Here is a 22,604-nt window from a genome sequence, read left to right as displayed (position 1 = left end):
ACGTGATCTGACAGGACTGCAGCCCAAGGCAGCACAGCTGAAGAATAAGATGTGTTTTTTCCAATGAGAAGCTTTGTAAGATATCAATATTTCAGAGCAGAGAAATAAATAAAATTACAGACAACCAGGTTGATTGAGGGAAGAAGAGAGGTCATTTGTTTGACAGAACAAGCATATCTCTCCAGCAGGGCTTTACGTTCTTTAGCCAATAACTGTCGTCTTTCTTTTGATTACGTTGATCTGGAAGTATGTGAACTCATTGTTTCTCATAAAATCATTATTTCTTCAAGGTATATTTTGCAGGTTAGGTGTACATAGTGGGCACAGCTGTTCATCACCTTAGAGCAGTCGGTATTTTCTTTTAAGCAGATTCACTGTTGCGTCGCACACACAGGTGAAGCCACACAGTGAATCACCAAATAATCCATAATCCAGATGCACACTAATTGCTGTAAAAAGTCAAGAGTAAATGATCAACCGGCATTGATTTAGTGACTTGGTCTCCAAAGAGCCATGGCTGTAAGACAGTGGGTTGATGGGATGAACCTGAGCACGTTCCCTCTGATGCTTCCTATGGTTCAGTGTTCAGAGCTGTGTCCTCCAGCTTCTTGCAGAACATCCTTCACTGTTTAAATGAAGTAAAGGCCAGACAGGGCAATGGCACATGAGTTGCCAGCACTGCTAGGTTGAGAAGCACCTTTTATTGCAGGTTTACTGCTGCCTCAAGCCAGAATATTTTATGTATATTACTGCTACACTCTTGAAATCCCCAGCTCCTACTGACTTTTGCTGTACATGTTTCCTTAAAATCCCAACTGTTATTTATAAATAATGAAAGTTGATGTTGATACACAGTTGGGAGCTAGGCAGGCTTTTTGTTTCTCGATGCAACATTATCTGTTATGCAGGATTCTGGGAAGTATGGCTTACCTGAAGTAGAAGAAACAGGCACATGCAGGCAGGACCATTCCTTTGCTCTTCCCTGGTTGGAGCCACTGGTTGGGTGTCTTCATTGATCAGCTTTGTTCCTCCACAGTTTTGAAAGAACTTCAGGAATAAAAACATCAGGAGCCAAATGCAAAATGCTTTCTGTTTAAAAGTGGAGACAACCAGGCAGGCTGAGCCACCCCGCTGATTGCCCAAAGAGTAATTCAGGGTCCTTGGCTTTTATATGCCTCCCTGTGCTCTGTTTTACCTTCACACATCCTGATCTCTTTGACTGCTTTTGCCATTACTCACCATTTCCCCAAACAACATTCCTGTCTTCTTTCAGGCATGGAAGAAGCATCTGCTGCTCTTTCTGCGAGCTTGACATCTCTTGAAATACCACTCCCCAGCTCCCCAGTGGAGTGGGTTAGGGATGTATTTCTGCTCATTGGCCCTGTACCGTGGCAATACCCAGTGTTCCTCTCCTCTCTTCACCCTGAAGCAGATACTCCAGAGCGTCTGTCGAATGGCAGCCGCAAGATGCAGTCAAATCCCAACACTGAGCACCCTGTTCCTGCTCATGCAACTGTCCCACCGATGAGACATTTGCTGTCATGCTCTCTCTGTAGCTACACGCATTCGGCGTAGCGACGTCCAGCAGGATTTAGCATCTTTCCCCCAGATCGATCCAATTTCATGTCACATGCTTAGCTGCATCTGTCGTTTTACCTTTTCAAGTGTGCTACTGCCTTGGCTGTTAGAGGTTCAGGCTCTCTAAAGCGGATGGGGTTTGCAGTTTTTCCTCTCCGAGACGGCTCCCGTGTGACATTAACTCACACATGGACTGTTATGGCACTGCAGGTCAGAGTTTGGCCCTTGTGTTTACTCCTGTGGAGAAGCCTCTGTCTGGTCATGTAGACTAACAGAGCATCCTTGTTAAAGCCGAGTATTGATCATTTCAGCAGAAGAAACAACGTGGTTAGATAAAAAGCAATTCAAAAACAGTCTATGCAAATGTCTCTGTGACCCCATAACCCTATATCACAATTAAAGCAGATCAAATGACTTTAGTATCAGAGATACAGTCGTGGGTGCAGATTTTGTCTGTCCTTCCCACTTTCCCAGATATGCCCATACAGAGTTAACTGAGTTTATTTCTACAATAAATATTCCCACAACAAGGCCAAAATATGGTTTTCATCAATCATTTTATAGCTGCTTCGAACCTGTCACACCAGTGTATGTGCTTAGAGCAGCTCAGGAAAAAAATGCAGACAAACCACAAATAAAAGCATGAATTTGAAAAGAAAACTTGAATTTTCTATTGCCAGGAATGGTCAGATGATCTGTCTTCGTGTCTTGCGCAGTGGCGAGTGCACAGTCTCCAATGAATAAGTAATTGCATAGCCAGGAAATGAGATTATTACTCCCACAAAGCTATTGAAAAGGAGAGCACAGCGAGCCCTTCAAACCTCTTTCCTGATGCACAGACCCGTATTTGCTTATGGAGCACAGCAAACCTGAAGGACAGCTCTCATAAAGAAGAGCCTTACAATTACAGAAGCCCAAGAACCAAAATGCTTTGATTGCAGGAACATGTCCGGGCTGAACCTTGTCATTTCACAGGGCAGATGCATTGGAGAGAACTCCGCTGGGTAATCAGAGAAGTGAGGATGGCCCCTGCGTCTTGCCTCCCAGCCGTAACCGTGCTGTAATATAGTTGCTTTTGCAGTGTAATTGCTTTCTCTGCAGGGCTTCTTCCTATTGATTCTGCTTGTGTGGATTTAAATTGTTTGCGGGTTGGAACTAGACTCAAGTTGGTCTGCATCTCCGCTTTGCTGTGCGTGGCAGCTCACGTGACGGTTCTATCTAAGAGACTTTAATGATGTCTAGATAGCATGACTACATGGCCTGCCCGTATGTATTTGATTTGGGAAAAGAAACTGGATCAGATAAGTTCAGAACATCAATAAATACGTGTGTTTTGTTTGGTGACACTTGCTCAATTTGAATCTTCTTCCCAGGGAGCAGCTTGTGTTGTGTCATTTTTTCGGTGTGCTGTGTAAATGCTCTGCAACTGCAACTGTCGAGGATGGTGCCATCCCATAGCGGTGCCATCTGCTCGTTCACAAAGTGCTTTTTGCATAGATAAAAAATGTGAGGTGTTACTTGTAATTAGGCAAATCACACGCTGTGATCTGTGATTGATTTGATTTCTGTTGCGGGCTACCTCACGTATGTCTCTGTGTCCATAAGTATTGTCTGCATATCAGCATATGGATGCAGATGAATCAGAGACTCATGAATTCTTTTTCCCAATCCAGACAGATGGAAATGTTTTCCTTTCTTCTTATTAGCAGCAGCTGAATTTCAGTAACACCAGGGGCCTCTGCTAGGATCTTGCCTGCGTTTCGTGCTGTACATGCATACCTAAGTTGGCATGGCCATTTATAATCTAATACAAGAAGTAAGCGATCCATGACATGCAGCAAAGGAAAGTTATAATTTCAAAGCAATGTTCAGAGTTAGCCATGTTATTAGCCTTCTCGGAGAAAAATATCTGCATCTATAACTTGGCATTATGCAGTGCAGTAACAAAATGCCTCAAAGGTGCTGTGAGTGTTGCAGAACACAAGTGTCTCTGCTGAATCAGACTTTTGGAAAATATTACTGTGCCTTTCTTAGTATTAACTTTATGTACTCTTAAATGTGTATTCACCTCACTAACTGAGTGAGATCCTAATTGTTTCTGGCTGTACTATGGTCCAAGTAATGCTGATAGTTACATAAAGTAATTCAGAAATTACTAGTTCTGTATAATTTTAATATTGTCTTCAAATGCCTTTTATAGACAGTGAGGTATGATTTACCAGCAGTTTTAAAAGATGTTTAAGGTAGACAGTAAGCATACCAGAAAGGCCATAAAAATGAAAACACATGAACAGAGATCTGCACACTTGTCTGGAGTAAAAGTTACGAGCAGTGGAGTAGCTATATAGTTGGATGATTTAGAACATTTTAAACCTCAGCAGAACTCTCTTCTCTCCCACTCCCTTACGGCCCTATGCCTACAAACAGAGTGTTCATTTCAGCAGGAGATCTGTCACCACTGCAGTCTGACCATAACTAGGGTAGCCCAGGGCAGAAAATGGGCTATAACTCAGCACAAATCCATAGTCCCGCTGCTACAACACCTTCTGTCGATGAGGATCGGATTGGTGCGAGCTGCCACTGAGCAGCTACTGCGGTTAGGTATTTCTGCAGAAGAATTCAAAGAAATTGAAATGGTTAGTGAATACTTGCTTGATTTTTAGTGGCAGCGGTCATCAATGTGCTGAGAACCCAGAACTGCATTACGGTTTCTCGAGTCCTGCTTAGCTTGTAGGAGGGAGAACCACTCCCCAGTGATGCAGAGTTAATCATCAGTGCACATTTGGTTGACTCGGGTAGAACACCTTTGGGTAAACTCTGCAGTGAAGTGCTTGAGGCATTTTCAGAATTATTCGGTCATTTTACAAGTTGTGCTGTTCTCTTCATTTCAGATGTCATCTAAGGGTGTCTTGCCAGAGGACTCCTGGTGCTGAGCATGCTTAAGGCATTGGATTTTTTCTGAAGCCAGCAATGCTCAGTTCAGTCCTAACAATACAAAAAGTTTTGTGAATGTGCAGCAACCTTCAAATGTTAGAAATACAGATTTCCCACCCCCATGGATACGGAATGGAACTCCAAAATGCACAGTTGCATTTTATTTTTGTGTGTATGTCTATCGGTTTCATCATGTCATCTGTGGTTTTCCTCGTATTATGAGTCAATGGAGTAAAAAAAAAAAGGAATGGCAAAGAAGTTGAGGCAGATGTAATGTCTTGGAGATTTTTTCAGTGTTGTTTTTAATGTCATCAGACATGATGTACTTTAATTTTCACAAGAACCTCACCTCCAAAGCAGCTGATTAGGCATCTTGAAGCAGCAGTCACTCTCTCAAAGGACTGTGTTCATGAGATTATTACAGCTATTCTTGTAAAGACAGAAACCCCTAGATTGCCGAAATAAGTCACTTTGAAGGATACAAACCCCCTTGAGTAGCCATCCAAAAGCAGAACCCAGTTGTTTAGATCTCACATCACAGACCTGCCTTCTTTGCACTTTAAAAAGAAGTCAGAGATATAATTGCTTTAAGGTAGCTGTAGGAAATTTATCTTTTCTTTCTATTGTTGTTAAAATGAACTTCAAGAAATGCCATAAAAGAGGGGGGTTTGTGGTATTGAAGATAAAACTCCAACATGTACACTATCTATGCCATAAAAATGTGTCAAGTTGGGCAGGACCATAGTGTTTTCTGAGCTTCATGGTACTGTAAAACATTATTTCTGCAAACATGATTGTACGTTGTATAGCAGAACAGACTTGATTTTTTTTGTTTTAAGCACTTGGGTACTTAATAAAAGGTCAAAAGGTGGAACACAATACATTGAGTCAGCTCATGATACTATTATACATTAATGTATTTGAGTGCCAGTTGCAGGTCAGGGATGTATCAGTTCCGTTACTGATCCAGATTGCACGACCTGGGCACATTACATTTGTGAAAAGTTTGTTTCCTGGAAGAAGAGGATGCAAACAGCCTTTTGTTATCTCTGCACTGGACCCATTGCCTCCTTCGTAAAAGCAATCATCTTGAGACGCAAATATAGCACATACTGGGACATTTTGTAGCATTTGTTTTAATGTTTATTACCAATTCCATTCACGGTTTGATTTCATTCTGCTATGAAGAGCTTACCCTGTCAAATCAGAAGTTTTACTAAAAAGGGATTTAGTTACATGAACATTATATTCAACTGTTTAAAGGACAAAGTCAAGATCAAAAGACACTTGGTGATTAAACAATGAAAAGTATGGTCAAATCATATTAAGGAGTGTTTTCAATCTAACACCTAGGGATTTAGCCACGACTTAAATTTTTGTGCCAGAAGGCTTCTGGGCAAAACCCTGTTCTTGCTGTGGGGAACTAGATCAGAAACAGGAGGAAAAGCTATTTGGTTTACTTTTGAAACAGAAACAGTGATGGTTGGCTTGCAAGTCTGGCCTGAAGTCTGTTTTCCAAAGTGGATTTTCTGTTGACGTAGACGAAGGCCAGGCTGCCCTTCCAAGCGGGATCTTAGGGACAGGGTTCACTAGATACTCCCAAATTCGTCGTCTTCACAGCCAAAGATACATGCTGTCCAGTGCTTTGTCTGTTTGTTTTTCAGGAGGTGCACGATGCCTGCATGGTGGTGTGGTGAGGTTCGCTGTGGTTCACAGCAGTGCCAGTTGCTTGATCTCTGCAGCATGTTACCAGTCCTGAAGTTTTTTTAGCCAATTGTTTGCACCCAACTCTGTTTTATGGGGGCAGCTCTGAGCTTTTCCAGCATCAGACACTCCCCAAGGAGTCTCTGCTCTCAAGGCAGGAGTAGGGGAAAGAAATGCACACTTTGCGGTCAGGTCTGGTTTTTTTGACTGTGTACTCACAGCATGTTCTGGAGATCTTTGTGACTAGGAAACTGCGTTTAGTGTCACGTACCAAGGGTATTACTGGTGCTTCCCTTTGAAGGATGAGCAAGTCATATGGGAACCTGCGAAACTGGGTCAGGGATTCTAATTTAAGTACGTCTGTGTCAGCCGACCAAAAATGACAGAATAAGGGTTAAAAAGTCAGCTTTCCCAGTAGGTCTCAGGACACGCCTGACAACTGCAAAAATGAGCTTGCACGCAGTGCTGGGTCCTGGGCGGCGTGTGCTGCTGGGTCTGGTTACATTGGGAGGTACGGCAGAAGCGATGTGTTTGTGAGTTTTTATTGTCAAAGCTTGCCGTTCTTGGTGAAGGACATCTCGTGCCCTGAAACGATTGCTTCATGTCTCAGTTAACGGGCAATGAATACTTGTCACTCCAAAACAGACGAAACTGAGAAATGTTGTCCCGTGCAGCAGTGAGTTGTGCCTACCAGTGGAAAATGCAGTGCAGGAGAGTGAGTATCAGTGCTGTTATTACCACAATCACATTTAGCTTCTAGTATATCAGGACTGATTTGACCTCAGGAAAGGAATATACCTGTTGTAACCTACATGAATACTTCCCCTCTATCAGTGGCTCCCTAAAACATCGCTAAGGGTGCAGGCGAGTGAATGTGCTTCGTGTGACTGTAGCCCAGGTGAAGAGGAGCTTTTGCTCTCATAGTGGGCTGGCTGGTTGCTTTACAGAAAATGAACTTTTGCCCTCTGACAGTCCAGCTGTGTATGGAGCAGCGTATGCTTTCTGCAATGTCAGTGAAAGGTACAGTTGAGCAGGAAAATGGTGCTCTGAGTAGTTTCTCTCTAGATGGTTCCTCGCCAAAGTGGATTGTGCTTTAATATTTTAATTTTTCCCATTACTTTGTCAAGCCTGCAGGAAATTCACCGTTTCCATTATTTCCACAATCTTCATTTGCACTTAACTGTGTGAAGTCTTTGAATCCACAGGATCAAATCAAAGCTACTCCTTTTGACCATCCAAATTACAAACACGCTGACTGTGATGCGTTATTTTAAAATTGCCTGTTTAAATTTAAAAGGATTTCCAAATGTTTGCCATAATTCCCGAAAACAGTCTAAGGACATCTGTTAGAGTATTGCGTTTCCTTAAAGACATCGCTGGTTGGGATTGCTTCAGCTGCAAATTAGGGTTGTCAGTCAAAGTGCTTTTTCTGGTTTTGTCTCTGATCTAGGAGTTTTTAGCATCTCTTCCAAAGCGAGCCAGAGAAAGACAGCTAGTGAGCTTGTTTTGCCATGTATTTAACGTAGCAAACAATCAGTCGATACCTTTTCTGCCATCTTCTATGTTTTACTGGGTACCTCAGTGCTTAGTGAGGAAACACGCTGTACCGATTTGATGTATTTCTGTACTTTTCACATTCTTTATTCTACAGTATGTGTCCAACATTTTAATATATGTGGCAGCTATTTTTGCATGTCTACAAACATTTGCATTATTGTTAAGCTGCTGGATCTGCTAATGAGGGGTCAGAGTAAGAGGCAGAATGATGTATTTACTGTGCAGGATTTCCTGCAGAGGTGAATAGTAGATTCGTGCTGAGCTGGAAGTAGAAAACCAGCCCAAAGAGTCCTTAAAAGATCCAAACCTCGCCTACCCCCAGAAACGGAGCTGCAGCCCAGAGCAGGGTGGGATCCTCCATTGGTATCCTGCAAGGAAAATGATTGAAGTAAATCAGAAGCAAACAGGAAAACATGCTGAAGGGGAAAGAAAAAAAAAAAAAAGCAGCATCCTACTCCCGTCAAAGTCTCTACCTCAGTATTTCCAGCCAAATCATCAAAGGAACCACTAGAAAGAAACAATAACGTAAAATAATGTCAGAAAGGAGGTGACCACTGATTTAATTTGTAAAGTTGCGTAGGAAGTTAAATCGAAGGCTGCAGTTCAGTGCAATGGGATGGCTCAGGTGGACGTGAACTGGGGCTCTGCTCACACGACACAGTTAATAGAGGTTGTTGTAAAGAGGCTGAAGGCGTAACAGCCGAGTCTGGGCACAAAGAGCAAGTCGGTGGCAGCGTGTGGGCTGGGAGCAGCATCTGCTATTGCAAAGAGAGGGTTCGGGGAAACCTTGTCGTGTTTGTGATGAGAGAAGAACAGATGACAGAGAAGAAGATTTCTCAGTATATCTGATAGCATACAGGCAGTGAAATATGCTGGGTTGTTGTGTGTTCGGCGATACCAGATGTACTTTATCTCAAACGTCCTTTTGTGAAGAATTGGGTGGAACATTTTGGAGGCAAACAGGTAGACAAAAAAATTGGTTTTTCTACTTTTCTGAACCTGGAAGAATATTTAATCCAGTTTTCTGCTCACTTCAGTTTTCTTTACATCAAGTGCAAGAGTAAAATATATATATATAGTTTTTTAATATTATTTATCCAGAAATATTCAGAACTGGATTGTTGCATATTATACTTCAGTGGCGTGTCTCAGAGTGTTATAATTAGAGTCAGACATGCTTATTTATTGCATGCTGATAGTCTGCCCCTAGGCCTACCAAGTGTTATGACAGTTTGTGAGAAAATTACTTCACTACATAATTATTTTTATTGTGGCCCTGATGCCATATTGATCTAGATTTCTGTTTGCTCCTGTGCATCAGTATACTTCATTTTGTGTCATTATAATATGAAAATGTGAGAGAAGTGAAGGGTTTTGCCTTTTCGGTTACCATTTCTAACTGTTTTAAGAATTTTGTAATGCTTTGATTATTTCTGTTCTGTGTGATTGAAGGAAGCTGGCATCATCACCACGCTTGCAACAGAGGAAACATTTTTTAAACTTTGAGTGTGTAAAAGATGTCAGTGTTGTTACCTTTGCAAACAGAAGACGATGGACAGAAAATCTGCAGAATTTTCAGCAAAAGGGAGTGATTTTTTTCAGCTGTTTTTCATTTCTTAATGGAAGAAGAATTATGGAAATGAGAGCGAGCATTGCATTAAGTGCTTGAAATGTTCCTTCCCTGCAGACCAATAAAAACATAACTCTTCCATTAGGGAAATTTAGATTTTTGAAGGCTGCATGAATCTGAGCTCTGAATCAGTGAATGAAGTGACTGTGCTGGGTAAGCGTTTCAGGGTCTGATTATGTATTTCGTAGGTGGATACCAGCTCTCAGCTTGTCTTGTAAGACTTCTTTGGAGCAACTCTTTCTGTGACTTTTTGTATTAACCACTTGGTTTATCTCGTAGTACTTCTGTAGTGCAATCTCCTGTTATGCAGATCAGTAACAGTTTCAAAGCCATGGGAATTATTTTTCCTACCTGAATTTGGACTAGAAGGTTTCCTGGCCTTTTCAAAACACTCTAGCTACTTGCGTAACTCCACAAACAAAAGTCAAATAGTGGAGGTCAAAAATGTGACCTCTCAGTGCTCGGGATGGCACGTTTATAGTGGTTATAGTCTCACCTATGACTATAGATTATGCAAATTGTAGCTATCTGCCTTTAAAAATATCCTTCATCTGTAAGTGTGAAATGAAAATGTAGCAGTAAACTGTTATCACTGGGGGGTGTTCAAATTAGGACCCTGATCAGGGCTTCGGAGAACTAATACCAGAGCAAGTGGGTATTCAAGTGAAGTCATCTTTTTTTCTGTGCTATTAGCCGCAAAATAGTAATCAACATTGATTTCTAGAAGAACACAAATAAAAATGAATTTAAAAGAGCAAAAATCATTACCAGTCGTTACCACAGCTTCCTATTTCTAAGTTATTAATAATATTTCAGTTTCAGATAGTATATTACTTAAACTGTCAAACACATCACAGGGGTATATAAGGATGATTTGTCCTCATTTAGTGTGTGAGGAGACACCAAGAGCTTCTGAAACTTGTCCAAGTTCTGGAAATGATTAAGTGGAATTCTTTTTATTATTTTTACTCTAGTTGTAAATAGTCTGAATATGTCCATAAAGGTCTAACCATAAGTGATCAAACAAATCTCATCTCTCCTTTTTTTGCTGAAGGGCTGATCCTATGGGCGCACACAGCACCAATACTTAAGGCACCAAATGTAGCTATTGTGAATATTTGTTTACATGCAGGGCTGGTTTTGTTTTAGTTTTTTTAAGTTTGTTTTCTGCGAACACTGCTGGGAATCATTTACCCATCACTAGAAGTGCTCCTTGAAGCTCCAGGGCATCACAGGACTCCCATGGCTGCATTCCTGTGCTCCTGTTGTGCAGACAACCGAGTCCTGCCATGATCCAGAACAATGGGTTCAATGCAAATATTACTTATGTGCCTTATAAATTCAAGATACAAGGAGAACATGCCTGGCCTACATGATCCTCCATCTCCATCCTGATTATTCGTTCCTAATAGAAAGATTTTGAAACACAGGAGAGAGACTTTGGTGTTACAAGCACATGGGCATAAAATTTTTAGCTCCTGGCTGATTTTGTTGCTATTTTATCCCCTCTACCAATCCCATGGCTTGGTCAGCTGATGAATTTAATCAGATGCCTGCTGCAGACATTATGAAGAGATACTGGCAGTGAATTTCTACCTCGCACATTAGATTTTTGGCTGATTTAAGTTGGAGTCACCCTGCGCTAGTGCCTTAGTTGGTTAATAGCCCTGGAGAAACCAACTGTGTGGACTGGGGCTGCCTGCAGAAAACACGAGTACCTGGGTGTCTTGGATGCATTTGCACACAGAAGGAGCCAGATGGTTTTCTTTGTGGGTTGTCTTTGGCTTTGCTCTGCGGGAGAAATACCTGAGATGGATGCTGCCAGGTAGCTGTGTGGCTCTTGTGTGTAAACAGCTGCTCTAGCTCTTCTCTCAGAGGTATATTTACAGCAGAAAAATGAAAAATGGGCAGAAATCTGTGTGGTCAAATGGGGAAGACTTGCTTTCTTGTGTATCTCCAGACCTGACAGGATGGGTCTGATCCCAAGCTGGCATCCCAGACTGGAATGAGATGGTGGTACATGAGGGATGGTTTTAAGTGCTTTGAGATCAAAGGCACTTTCTACACGTTAGTAAGGTTTTCTCATTCGCAGCCCTTGGCATGGGGCACCTACGTGGCTGTGTGGTACACAGCCACGGTTACCCATTGGAGTCATCTGAAGCTGTGTGCCGTGTGGCAGACTTGACTCTGAAATGCGCTGCTCCTTTCAGCCACCCTCCCAAAACGCCATGAAGTTCAGGAAGCTTTGGTCAGGTCCCATATCACCTGCACATTTTTAAATAACAAGTTGGTTGGCTTATGCTGGCAATAAAGCTAACCATCCCTAAAACAAGGGTAGTCTCTGGGACATTGTCTGGGCCAGACGTGTCAATTATGGTTTTATCCTGAACAATAAAAATTAATGCAGGGTAGCTTGCACCTCAACAACATGCCAAACCTTGGGGCCATTAACAGCATCCCAGCAGCAACCCACAAAGCTCTGAGTGTCTCAAGCCGGCTGGTCTTGGGCAGCTGCTCCCATCTCATGTGTTTGCTCTCATGGTCTCGTTCCAGGGCAACCCACTGTACTTCCAGTCTGCCAGAAATGTGACAGTGAACATCCTCAATGAGAAGACTAAAGTCCTTACTCGCCTGGTTACAGGTAAGGAGGGGGAGAGGCTGTGTGGCAGAATTAAGATGTGTTGAAAGCGGGGGTGTTGTGGGGTGTTGCGTTGGCTTTAGCATGCGGGAGGGGAGCCCAGGTGTCTTGTGAAGTACAAATGAAAACTTCTCCTCTTTGTAGAAACAAAGCGAGAGACATGAAAGCTGTGCTGGAGAGGCAGCTGGCTGGTGCTTTCTGATAACGAAGCAGACCATCGTTTTCATTTGAAAGCCAATCCAGAGACAGAGAGGTCACTTGTATGACTTCAGGGTCAAGAGGAACATATGCAGGCTGACATTTCTGCTGTAACAGGCACAGGCTTTTCCCGAGACACTTCTGAATTGCCTGAGATCTTGGGAACTCTGCAGATTAACTGTGGCTGGGTTGGGACACTTTGCATTTTAGAGCTATTAATATCTCTGCCCTTCTGCTAATAAATGTTCTCGTGCTTCCAAGCATGAGTGTGTTTGATGGGGAAATGGGTGTTTCATAAATCCTCAGTGCGCAGCAGCCTTTGAATGAATGCATGTGTAATTTGGGTTTAAAGAGCCTAATGCATTATATATGCTAATATATATATATATATATGATACAGGATAGATTTTTTTTTGCTGAGATTTGTCTAGGGAACGGGAGAAGTATTGCTGTGTGGCAGAGACAGTAATCCATAAACATGTTGTTGTTTGGTTTACTTATACAACATCTTGGCCTCTAGTCACAGTATTAAATAATTAAATATGCAGCTTCAGTAAGCAATGATTTAAGCAGCATGTATGAAAATTGCCTGGAGGAAAGAAATAAATTCAACCCCAAGCTCCCTGATTCTCACATTCAGAATAAACACGTTTAGTTTGTTGGTTCTCTGTGTATTTTCAAGAGGGTATTTTTTTCACTTAAGCACCTCCATTTCATACGAGCTTGGGAGGATGTAGTCAGTGATGTCTCCCAGCGTGATGTTCTGGTTATTGAGCTCGTTTCTGCATTCGGCAGCAGCTTTGGTTTCAGAGTGGAGCAAAGACAGGGTCCCATGCAGTGCATGCTGCAGTGATGGGTAGAGAGGCAGTTAATTAGCAAGATAGAAATCAAAGCTCAAAAGTAGTGGATTTTCTCAGAATGGGTACAGGATTTTTAAGTGTTTCCAGGGATCCTGGCACAACCTCGCTTTTCTGTAGTCCGAAATGTGCACGTGATTCTTCGTGTGTCCTGATGCCAATACAGACAACCCGTGCAGGCAGACGCGGGGTATAGATGGAGTTAGAACCTGCCTGTTAGAAAATACTGGCTATCAGCTCTTACTTCTCTTGCCTTTTGAGATATGAGACTAGTCAGGAGGGTGGCCAGAAGCAATGCAAAGTCCGATCACCTGCCTTGTGCAGTAGTGTATTCCAAGGAGGCAGTGGCTTGGACTGGGTTGCACAAGGCAGGTATGTTTAACAGGCAGAAAACCCGGAATGTTTACACTGTAGTGTCAGCCCAAGCAAAATGTAACTCGGGAAATCTTGATGCCTCTTACAGCTGTACCAATACTCTCAAAGCACAGCTGGGTATATGCATTACTATTTCACGTGTGGGTCTGTTTTTTCATAAAAATCTCCCAGCTATCCCAAGTTTAATGATGATTTTATGACACACACAAAAATTAACAAAAACATAAGTAGAAATATTTGAGGGGATGTTATTTGGGTAGAAAACAGTGCCCTTTTCTAATGAGAGGTCACCCTCTGGAAAGCACAAACTTCTCTGTTTAATGTGTCAGGCACAGGTTATATCTGCAGAGCTATTAGGACACTCTCAGCAGATGGCTTTATTAAATGTATGAAGCTACTATGTGATTTTCTTATACTTTTCACTAAAAGATTGTACTAAATCTCTTCTTCCCTCTAGGTCCCCAAGCAGTGGAAGCACACAGCCAAAAATTTGAGGTGAAAACCCTCTCTGGAAAATTGCTGTTTTCTGCAGATGACAACGAAGTGGTGGTTGGAGCAGAGAGATTGAGAGTTTTAGGTAAGAGATTATTCATTAAATCACTGTTTTAATATGAGCCTGTTCAAATCTTAGAATAGTTTTGCCTGATTTCATGCTTGCTGAAAGCTTCTTTTGGAGATAAAGCCTTTTACTGTCTTTATTGCTTTGAATCTTCCCCAAGCAGATAATGACCAAGAGTTTCTATCTGAGGGGGTTTTTAGCTTGCACAGTATGTTATTTCCCCTTCAGAAAAAAACTGCCCTGGAAGTGGTTTGTCTGACTCAATGAAGCAGGTGTAAAACTGGCTTTGGAAACTGCACAACTGTATCTCTTGGGTCAGGGATGAAGGATGGTGTGGGATTGCTGTAAGGATGCTTCCATGGCTGCACTTACTGTGCACAGGGAAACCTCAGGCTTCATGGCTTTGATCACACCGCTTCCACCAGCTCCTCCTTCATCTTACCATGAACACCAAGGAGGAGACCTGCAGTGAAAACGGCAGCATGAGTTAGGACCTCACGTTAATTCTCTGAGTAGTTTGGTGGCCTTTATATTAGTTATCTTTCCTTAGTCACATGCGAGAGCACGTTGTGCATCTCAGAGCCATCTCCAGCTGTTCCGTGGGGGGGTTGAGCGCCCCATGCGCAGGACAGCTGGGCTTCACATTGGTAGTTCCTAATAAAAACTGTGAATACACTGTGGGGTTGGGGAGTGGGGGTTGTTTATTGTTTGTTCTGGGGTTTTGTTTTGTTTTAATTAGAGAAATTAAACAATTGTGGTAATTGTAAAATTTTCAAACATATTTGATAGTTATATGAAATGGCCTCTTAGGAACTTGAATTGTCTTGCTCACCAGTGCAGTCCGTGCTCTTTGGTTAGTCTAAGATTTGCTCATAAGTGTTTTCATGTAGGACCAGACCGGGTAGTTTGATATTGCTGGCAGTTAATCACATAACTGTGCCACTGGTCTCTGTGGATGCACTGATAGCTGTTTTCTAATGGCTTGATTTGGATGCATCTGTTCGCTCCAAATTATTGCTTACTTCTCTAGTAAGTTCCTAAACAGAGAGATCAATGAAGGAGCTTAGAATGATGTCAGGTATTTTTATTTATTGTTATTTACTACATACTATATAACGTATTATTACTGTATTATGTATAATCTAAAGGAGCTTAAAATGAGAGCCTCAGAGTCTAACCATCATGAACGGACTTAGTATCCAGCCATTAATATTTTTCGTTACCTGATGTCATGCTATTCTAGAAGGTTCCTGTTTGTAGACAGGCCAGGTGTAGCTCTTTGCGAGTCACTGTTGGTACATACTGGACTAGTTCAGTCACCAGCTACACAAGGTTAGGTGAGTTCTACAGCATAAATGTTGAACTTCACAAAATTAACAGTATCTTTTTTAGCTTAAAACTTTGAAAAGGACCATTCAAAATTCTTGCAGTGTTACAGAGCTGGGGAAATATTGTCACAACCCATGTTCTACCACAAATCTCCTGTAGCGCTGCACCCTTCAGAGCCAATAAATTGTACGGTCTTTCTGCAGGGTACATGAAGTCAGGAAGCAGCAAATTTTAAGTATTTTCTTGGAGACCTTAAAATGAGAGAGATTTATGTCATCGATTCTTCAAAAAAATATAGAAACTTTTCCTTACAAGTTGCAAGTACTCTTTTTCAGACTACGTACTTACAAAAATATTGCTTTTTATTTACTTTGTACTTTGGAGAAAACAGCAATTATTTTTGATAGTTATTTTGAGTTTCTGCCTTGTTTTGGTCTCCAGAATAGACAGCGTCAAAAATATTGCTAACCACTGTAGTGCAATTTCATTTTCATCTGCAACTGCATGTTTCTCAGGGTTTATTTGGCTTATGCAGGTCTGTCAGAAAAGGTGGAATGATACCACTGGTGCAAGTATTTCAATGACCTTGAGCTGAAATGCTTTCGGAGTTAATGCCTGACTTTGTTTTTCTCCAGCTTTGCTTCCCCAATCTAATTTGGTCTCCAAAAGCGGTTGGCATGGCTGTTTGCCATGCTGGGAAGCGTTACACCATATGTTTGTATTTCTTCCAGTGTTTTTGTTGGCACTTGAGGCTAGTCCAACTTGTAGTACACAGACGAATTCCTTTGATCATTTTTCTGGTGTTTGGGATCTCAGGTGCTGTCGGTGTGTGTCTGCTGACACCTGTCTATGCTATGTAAATAATCTCAATTTGTTCTTGTTATTGCTGAACACATACTTGCGATAGAAGGAAGTGTATGTCTGCATTCTGGCATGAAAGTCATCTCACAGAGGTTAGAGCAGCAGTTATTGGGCTTGTGGCTAGCTTTTAATCTTGTTAATGATAATTACTTTTTTTCTTTGTACGCTCTTCAAAGTTGATTCTGAAAGTTCTGAAAGTAATGCTGAAGCCTTGTCATGAGAAAAGAGGTGCTTTCCTTTTTTTTGAAATGGAGTCTGCTCTGGGTTTCTAAGGGATTTTTCAACATTAGCAAGGCATTAGAAAGGGAGGAATACACAGAATTATGGATAAAAATCCATGTAGGATACGTCCAGCGCTTGATGGTGGTTCAAAAAATCGCACGGCATTGGGTAGTGCAGATTACCAAATGAAAGTATTTTTAACTATATCTTGAGAGATTATTTCTGATTTTTAATCATTAAAGGACACAGAAGGACAGACTTGGTCCCCTCTGCTTCTCATGCATGATGTAAACTAGAGTACTTCAGTGATTTTATTTCCTTTAGTGAATCCAGTTATACCTGTCGTCACAGGAGAGACTGGAGGATAATGAGAACTTCTGTTTGAGGACAAGGGCTGGCCTCTGAGCCCTTTGGCCATGGTCAGCTCTAGTGACACCTACACAACCATTTCCAGAGACAAGAACGAATTCCCTCTGCCTTGCTCAGATCCAGCCAGGAACTCAGCAGCTGCCTTGGTCCAGATGACTCAGAAGGAGCTCATGTTTGCCTACAAAAAGTCATGTTGAAACTGAGCCTTATGCCTAATCTGGTCTGCCCTTTCTCTTCCAAGCTCATCTGCCCATGCCTGCTGTTGCCCATCCATCTCCTCCACCCTTGCGGAGGCACATCCTCACTGTTAGCACCACTTGCTTTTACAAGCTGTCGAGCACCTCACGGTCTTTTGGAAGATAGGACAGCAAACCTCAAAGCCGTTCTCATTCCTCAGAACCGCGGCTCTCCGGTTGCGCAAGGCTTAGATTTCGAAGGCAGGATCTGCCTCCCCTCCGCCCGCTGCACGGCACCGCGGTGCGGCTCGTGGGCTTGTGCATGGGATGAAGTGCCTGAGCTGAGCCTGCAAACCTTCCCTGCCCTCGCCACGGCCAGCAGTGCACTTTGGCAACCACACAGATGCAAGCTAATCCCTTGCTCTATGTCCCCCATGAGCACATACAGTTATGGGAGATGAATGAGCTGTTCCTAATTGAATTCGTATGTGGTACGTCATACAGCAGTTCCCCTTCCCTCCTCCTCCTTCCCTCCAGCAATGAAACGTGTTCAGACCATCTGAAAAATGGTGCATAAGAAACAGTCTTTAGTTAAAAGAGCATTAAAAAATAACTTTGATATATATTAATTAGCAATTTCATTTAATAACATATTGAATGTTATAGCATTTATAAACAAAAGACAATCATAAAGCATTATTCTGACTGTTAATTAGCTCTATTTATTCTCCAGATTAGTTTTTAAATATGCCCTCTAGATGCCACTTGATACTAATTAACAGAGTTACATTATTATCTCTATACAAAAGCATTTTTAATTAAATCTAAAGCAATTTAAATTAGCATGAGTTTTTACTGAAATTAAACTCTGGTCAGATGCTTAATTTAGCCTTATAAGACAACATCTGATGACACGCCAGTGTCAGTTCTCCCAAGGGCCTTGACATCCTTTTTGGAGATTATTTTTTGAAGTTTGTTTTCGGGGAAACTTGCCAGTATACTCTGGTGTTTAATATTTATGATGGATTTAACCTTTTTTTTTTTTTTTTTAAGACTAAGTATTGATGGGAGTCCACATGCATTGCAGTGAGCTGAGACAGAAATGCAAAAGACGTGTTCCTGCAGCTTACAGGCTTTCGCAGTCCCTGGTTTTGAGCGGTGGGTTAGCGTGGGAGGTAGGATTGCATAGGCTGGATGCTGTGCCGTTACAAATCAACTACGCTTTTAAACCACTCTTAAGATTAGCATTGTGCTTTATAATAAGGATAGGATTAATCATGAATCCGCAGGGTCACTTTTCTGTAAAAGAATACAGGGGTTGCTCCCATCTGGGTCCCTGGAAAATGTGCCTCTCAGACATTTATACTACCATAGCATAAGCTTGTCTTCTAATATAGCCCAACGCTAAAAATTTGGCTAAAGCCTTTCCCTCTGGCAAACCTTAACTAAACCAGCTGTATTTAGAGTGGGGTAAGATGCCTTTCATCTACAACTATAAATACTGCAGGAGACGTGTGACCCCCACCACACACCACAGTCCTCCCCAGCACCAGGGCTGCCTAAAACGTACCTTTGATCCCTCCAGCCCCTTGCTTGCCCTCCCTTCAGATCATTAGCCACTAACTCTATTTCTACCTTGTAGCTCTTTTCCACTGTAGTATATTCCCTCTGGGCGATGAACCGTGTGGAGCATGGAAATACTGGCCACTGGTCAGACTTTCAGAAACATTAGTTTGGGAATGTTTTTTGTTCAAGTTTCTCTCCAGGTGCCTGAAATGAACTTGAAAAGAGGAGTCAGCTGTCAAAATGTTATTGCAAATTTATTAATAAGTTTGGAGTAATTAATTCCAAGGCACATTTCCAGCATTTTTTATGAGCTATATGTTAAGGACACAGAGGTTTTAGTGGAAGAAAGAAGCCCAAGCTTATTTTCAATTAGATGACTGCATGATCGTCTTGTAGAAAGCTCTTAAATGGGAGGGTTTGGCTTGGGGTTTTCTGTTTTTTGGGGTCAGAGTCGGTAACTTGTATTTGCAGAATACAAAGTGGTGGATTTTATTGCCCATGGAAGGGTTAAAAAAGCATTTGCAGTGCCCTTCACTTTGGACAAGACAAGAACATGATTTAATATGAATGCAGTGAATGAATATGTCTGTGGGCTGGCCCAGCTGTCTCTAAAGCTTCACATCTACAACCATTTTCAGGGAGCCTTGTATTAGGTTGATCTGGGAGGAACCTGCAGAACTGTGGCTGCAATGCCAGCCTGGTTAAAGGATTCTGCTCACATTTCCTCAACATCACAGTTTTAGTAGCTTCTTGGCATGTCCTTTCTAGCTCGTGTTTGTTGCAGTATTTACAGCAGAGTAACTTTAATGAGTGCAGGAGTAGTTATATTCCATGAAAATAATTCACAAAGCTATTTAACTGGTACCAGTCATTTGAGAGGGTGGTGTAAGCTAGAAATTCAACAGCTTGCAGGAATTACCACACATTTTTGCTGCATGTACCCTTCTTCAGAAGCGATTATTTATGGGTCAGGACGTGCACAGTTGCCCTTTACAACAGCCATTATGATTTCAAAATGGCATTTTGCTGATTTGTTTATGGCAGAGGGAACAACTTTTGTAGCCAAGTGTTGAAATCAGGCCCCATTCAGAGGAAACTGAGCTTTCTGGCCTCAGCATTGAGTCTGCTGCAACTTTACGCCTGAGGGTAAATGCCAAGCTCGAATCTTTGTATTGCGGATTTTGTACGTTTTCCTGAAAAACGTGTCCTTACTACAGGTCCGTAAATAGCTTTTTCAAAGGAGAAATGGTGCTACAAGACTCATTTCTTAGCAAATTGAAACGTTTTTCCCGCTATGATCCTTCTCCTTTACAAAGGCAGAAGTTGCCTCTAACTTAAAGATGGCTCAGTGCTGCTAAAGCGCATCCGTGGTACCTTGCTGGGTACATGGCTGTGCTTCTGGAATCAAACGCTGTACCATCAGCCGGGGGTCGGTGGCCTTTCCCAGTTCATCCAGTTGCAAGTCATCCTGCTTGCTCAAGTTGCTTCAAGGCACCTGGAGGTCGCAGTTGCTCCAGGGCTCCTGTCCGTGCTCTCGACAAAAGAAACGTGTGTGCCACAACCGTGCTGCTCGTGGGGCTTGGACAGGGATTTGACCTTTTGCTGAAGGTGTATGAACTTCCTCAGGAAGCAGCTACAAGTATTCACTATGCACTCCTCGTAGGTAATTAAGCAGTAATACTAATGCAGACAGGGAGCAGTTGCCAAGCTGTCATGTAGTCGTTGGTCCTGAGGAAAAGAGACAGAATAAAATGAGGAAAGTAAGGAAATATGCTGACAAACGAAGATACCAGGTTTTAGCACTGACACTAGCAAGACTGGAAACAGCCTCCACTGTCTGTAGCATTCGCTCATGGTAGCGGAGTTTCATGAGATTTATTTGCATTCATTGCAGAGCTATGATGCTGAAAAATAAATATGGTTAGCAAAATAAGGAGCAGTGGGGAAAAAAATGTGTTTCCTATCAGTGATTAAAGCCACAGGAAAATTCTTTTTTGCTCTCAGTCAGGAATTGCACTATTGCCATATCGATGTAGAAGTCAAATAGGAAAAAAGTTATTTGGTATGTAATCAACAGTGACAGAGAATTTTAAAAATATATAGAAAAAAATTATTTGGTTGAATTGGGTGGGGGCATTTCCCCAGAGGCTGGGATGGGATTTCTAGATGCTTTCCTCCAAATAAACTTTTTTTCCCGTTGTATAAAGGAAGAAATTTAAATGACCAGATCTTGAGCAAACATACAACACTTGAATGAATAGTTCTGATTGCTTTGGTGCCTTGAGGGCAATAGGTGTAGACACTGTCCATTCCTTTTAATGCCAAATTAAAATAACATTGCCCTCCTTTTTCAAAATCCACTCACCCAGGTTGTAAACTTGTCCTTTGTGGGAGGGAACAAAGTGTGTCAGGAAGGAGATACTGAGAAGTTTTCCTTGTGTTTGCTTTCACTTCAAAGTACATTCCAAACAAAAAGGGTAGCATTTATTTAAAGTGTATAGGCTTCTAGTCCAGGCTGAAATATGTGTTCAGATTGTGTTACCTTAATCCTGTTTAAGGAAGAAGAAGAATCATCCACCATCGGATTAATATTGATTAAACGTCAGAAGGATTATGAAAGAAACATACTGTACACTTTACCAAACACTGAAATCAAGTTTAAAAGTGCGGCAGATTTATATTTTATTTCCTAAGCGTCTTCCCCAGCCTTCACAACCTGATCTGTTTGAAGCTCGCATAATATTCTCCTTGATAAATTTCCACTGTGTATTCCTACTTCAGGTGCTCTCCTGAGTTTCTTTGCAACTTTGCACGAGAATTCCAAGAAGAGCTTCAAAGGAATTCAGTGATGACATTGCTATTGTTGAGCTGCAGAAAAAGTGTTGAAGGACCCCAAAACTAGTCAAGAAGGAAATACCTAGAGGTCAGCATAAGTTTTAGCAACCTTTCTTCGTATGTCTTTTCTCAGTTTGGATGCGAGCCCTGCTGTTCTTTCCTTTATATTTCTCAGACATTCAAGCACTGAAGCGAGGCTGTTGAAGTTCAATGTGCGTCTACAGACACACACTTCATTAATGAGCCACGTGGTCATCTTCGAGCTTGTGGCTCATCTCGTTTGCGAGTTTTCTAGCTTAAAGCCAGGCTCCATTTATTTCTTGGGACTATGAGTCAGGAAACTGCTTCTCCTCCACCCGATGGAGCTGGCAGTGCTGGAGACACAAGATGTCCCTGTCTGGCCTAACTCAACCCCACGCCAGGGCCTAAGGGTAGATTCACTCCCAATGTGCCTACAGAGCCAAGAATAAAGCCTAAAAGATTCTAAATCATTTATATTACATTTTAATATGAATACCTTTGTTGATGATGCACATTATTTCATTACATATATTGCCCTTAAATGAACAATTTCCCAACACTTTGACAACCAAGGCAGACAGACAGACCTTTGCAGTGAACTATCTTAGAAAGAAACATGAGCGAAGCTTTATGGCTTTTGTTCAGTGCACTGGCTTAACCTAGCCAGGCTGTTATTGTTGGGCTCTGAAATGGAGCTCTTATTGATTTCAGATTTGATGGGATTCAAGGGGAGCAACAGCAATTACTATGTTCATCCATTTAAAAACATAAATTAAGGATGAGTAAGGTTTTTAGGAATTAAAAGAAATGGGCACAAATAATTTCTACCTATATTTTATTGGATTTCCTTCCTGGACATCTGTTTGCAGAGACACCTTTCTGAGACTGTCACATGTTACCCTGATGAAACCTACAGAGGAGAGAACCTCATCAGATGGGTGTTTTCGTGAACAAATAGCTGACTGTGTCCTGATCAATAATAGCACGAATAGAGGTAGTTTATGGAGATTGCCTCTTGACTTTAGCTGGAAAAAAATCATAGTGAATTCTTCTCCTCTCGTTTGCACAGTACTACATTAAAGCAGAGCACTAAAGATACACTTAAGCCACCTTAATCACCAAGTTCGTCACAGGACTCTGAGACCCAAATTTCATTATAAAGTAGCAATACGCAACACTGAAGGGGTTCTGTGGA

General features: G+C 41.8%; 1 protein-coding gene across 3 annotated transcripts in view; it reads left to right on the top strand.

The window, feature by feature from the left end:
- SGCD (sarcoglycan delta) overlaps positions 1-22,604 on the top strand; it is a 341,024-nt gene that overhangs the window by 271,029 nt on the left and 47,391 nt on the right. For all 3 annotated transcript variants that reach the window (XM_065643762.1, XM_065643760.1, XM_065643761.1), the window contains exons 5-6: positions 11,957-12,044; positions 13,929-14,048. In XM_065643762.1, coding sequence (XP_065499834.1) covers positions 11,957-12,044; positions 13,929-14,048 — 208 coding nt within the window. The remainder of the gene's footprint in view (positions 1-11,956; positions 12,045-13,928; positions 14,049-22,604) is intronic.

Source organism: Caloenas nicobarica, chromosome 13 (assembly GCF_036013445.1).
Source record: "Caloenas nicobarica isolate bCalNic1 chromosome 13, bCalNic1.hap1, whole genome shotgun sequence".
NCBI classification, from domain to species: domain Eukaryota; kingdom Metazoa; phylum Chordata; class Aves; order Columbiformes; family Columbidae; genus Caloenas; species Caloenas nicobarica.
Note: the sequence above shows the minus strand (reverse complement) of the source record. Positions and strands in the feature narration are given on the sequence as shown.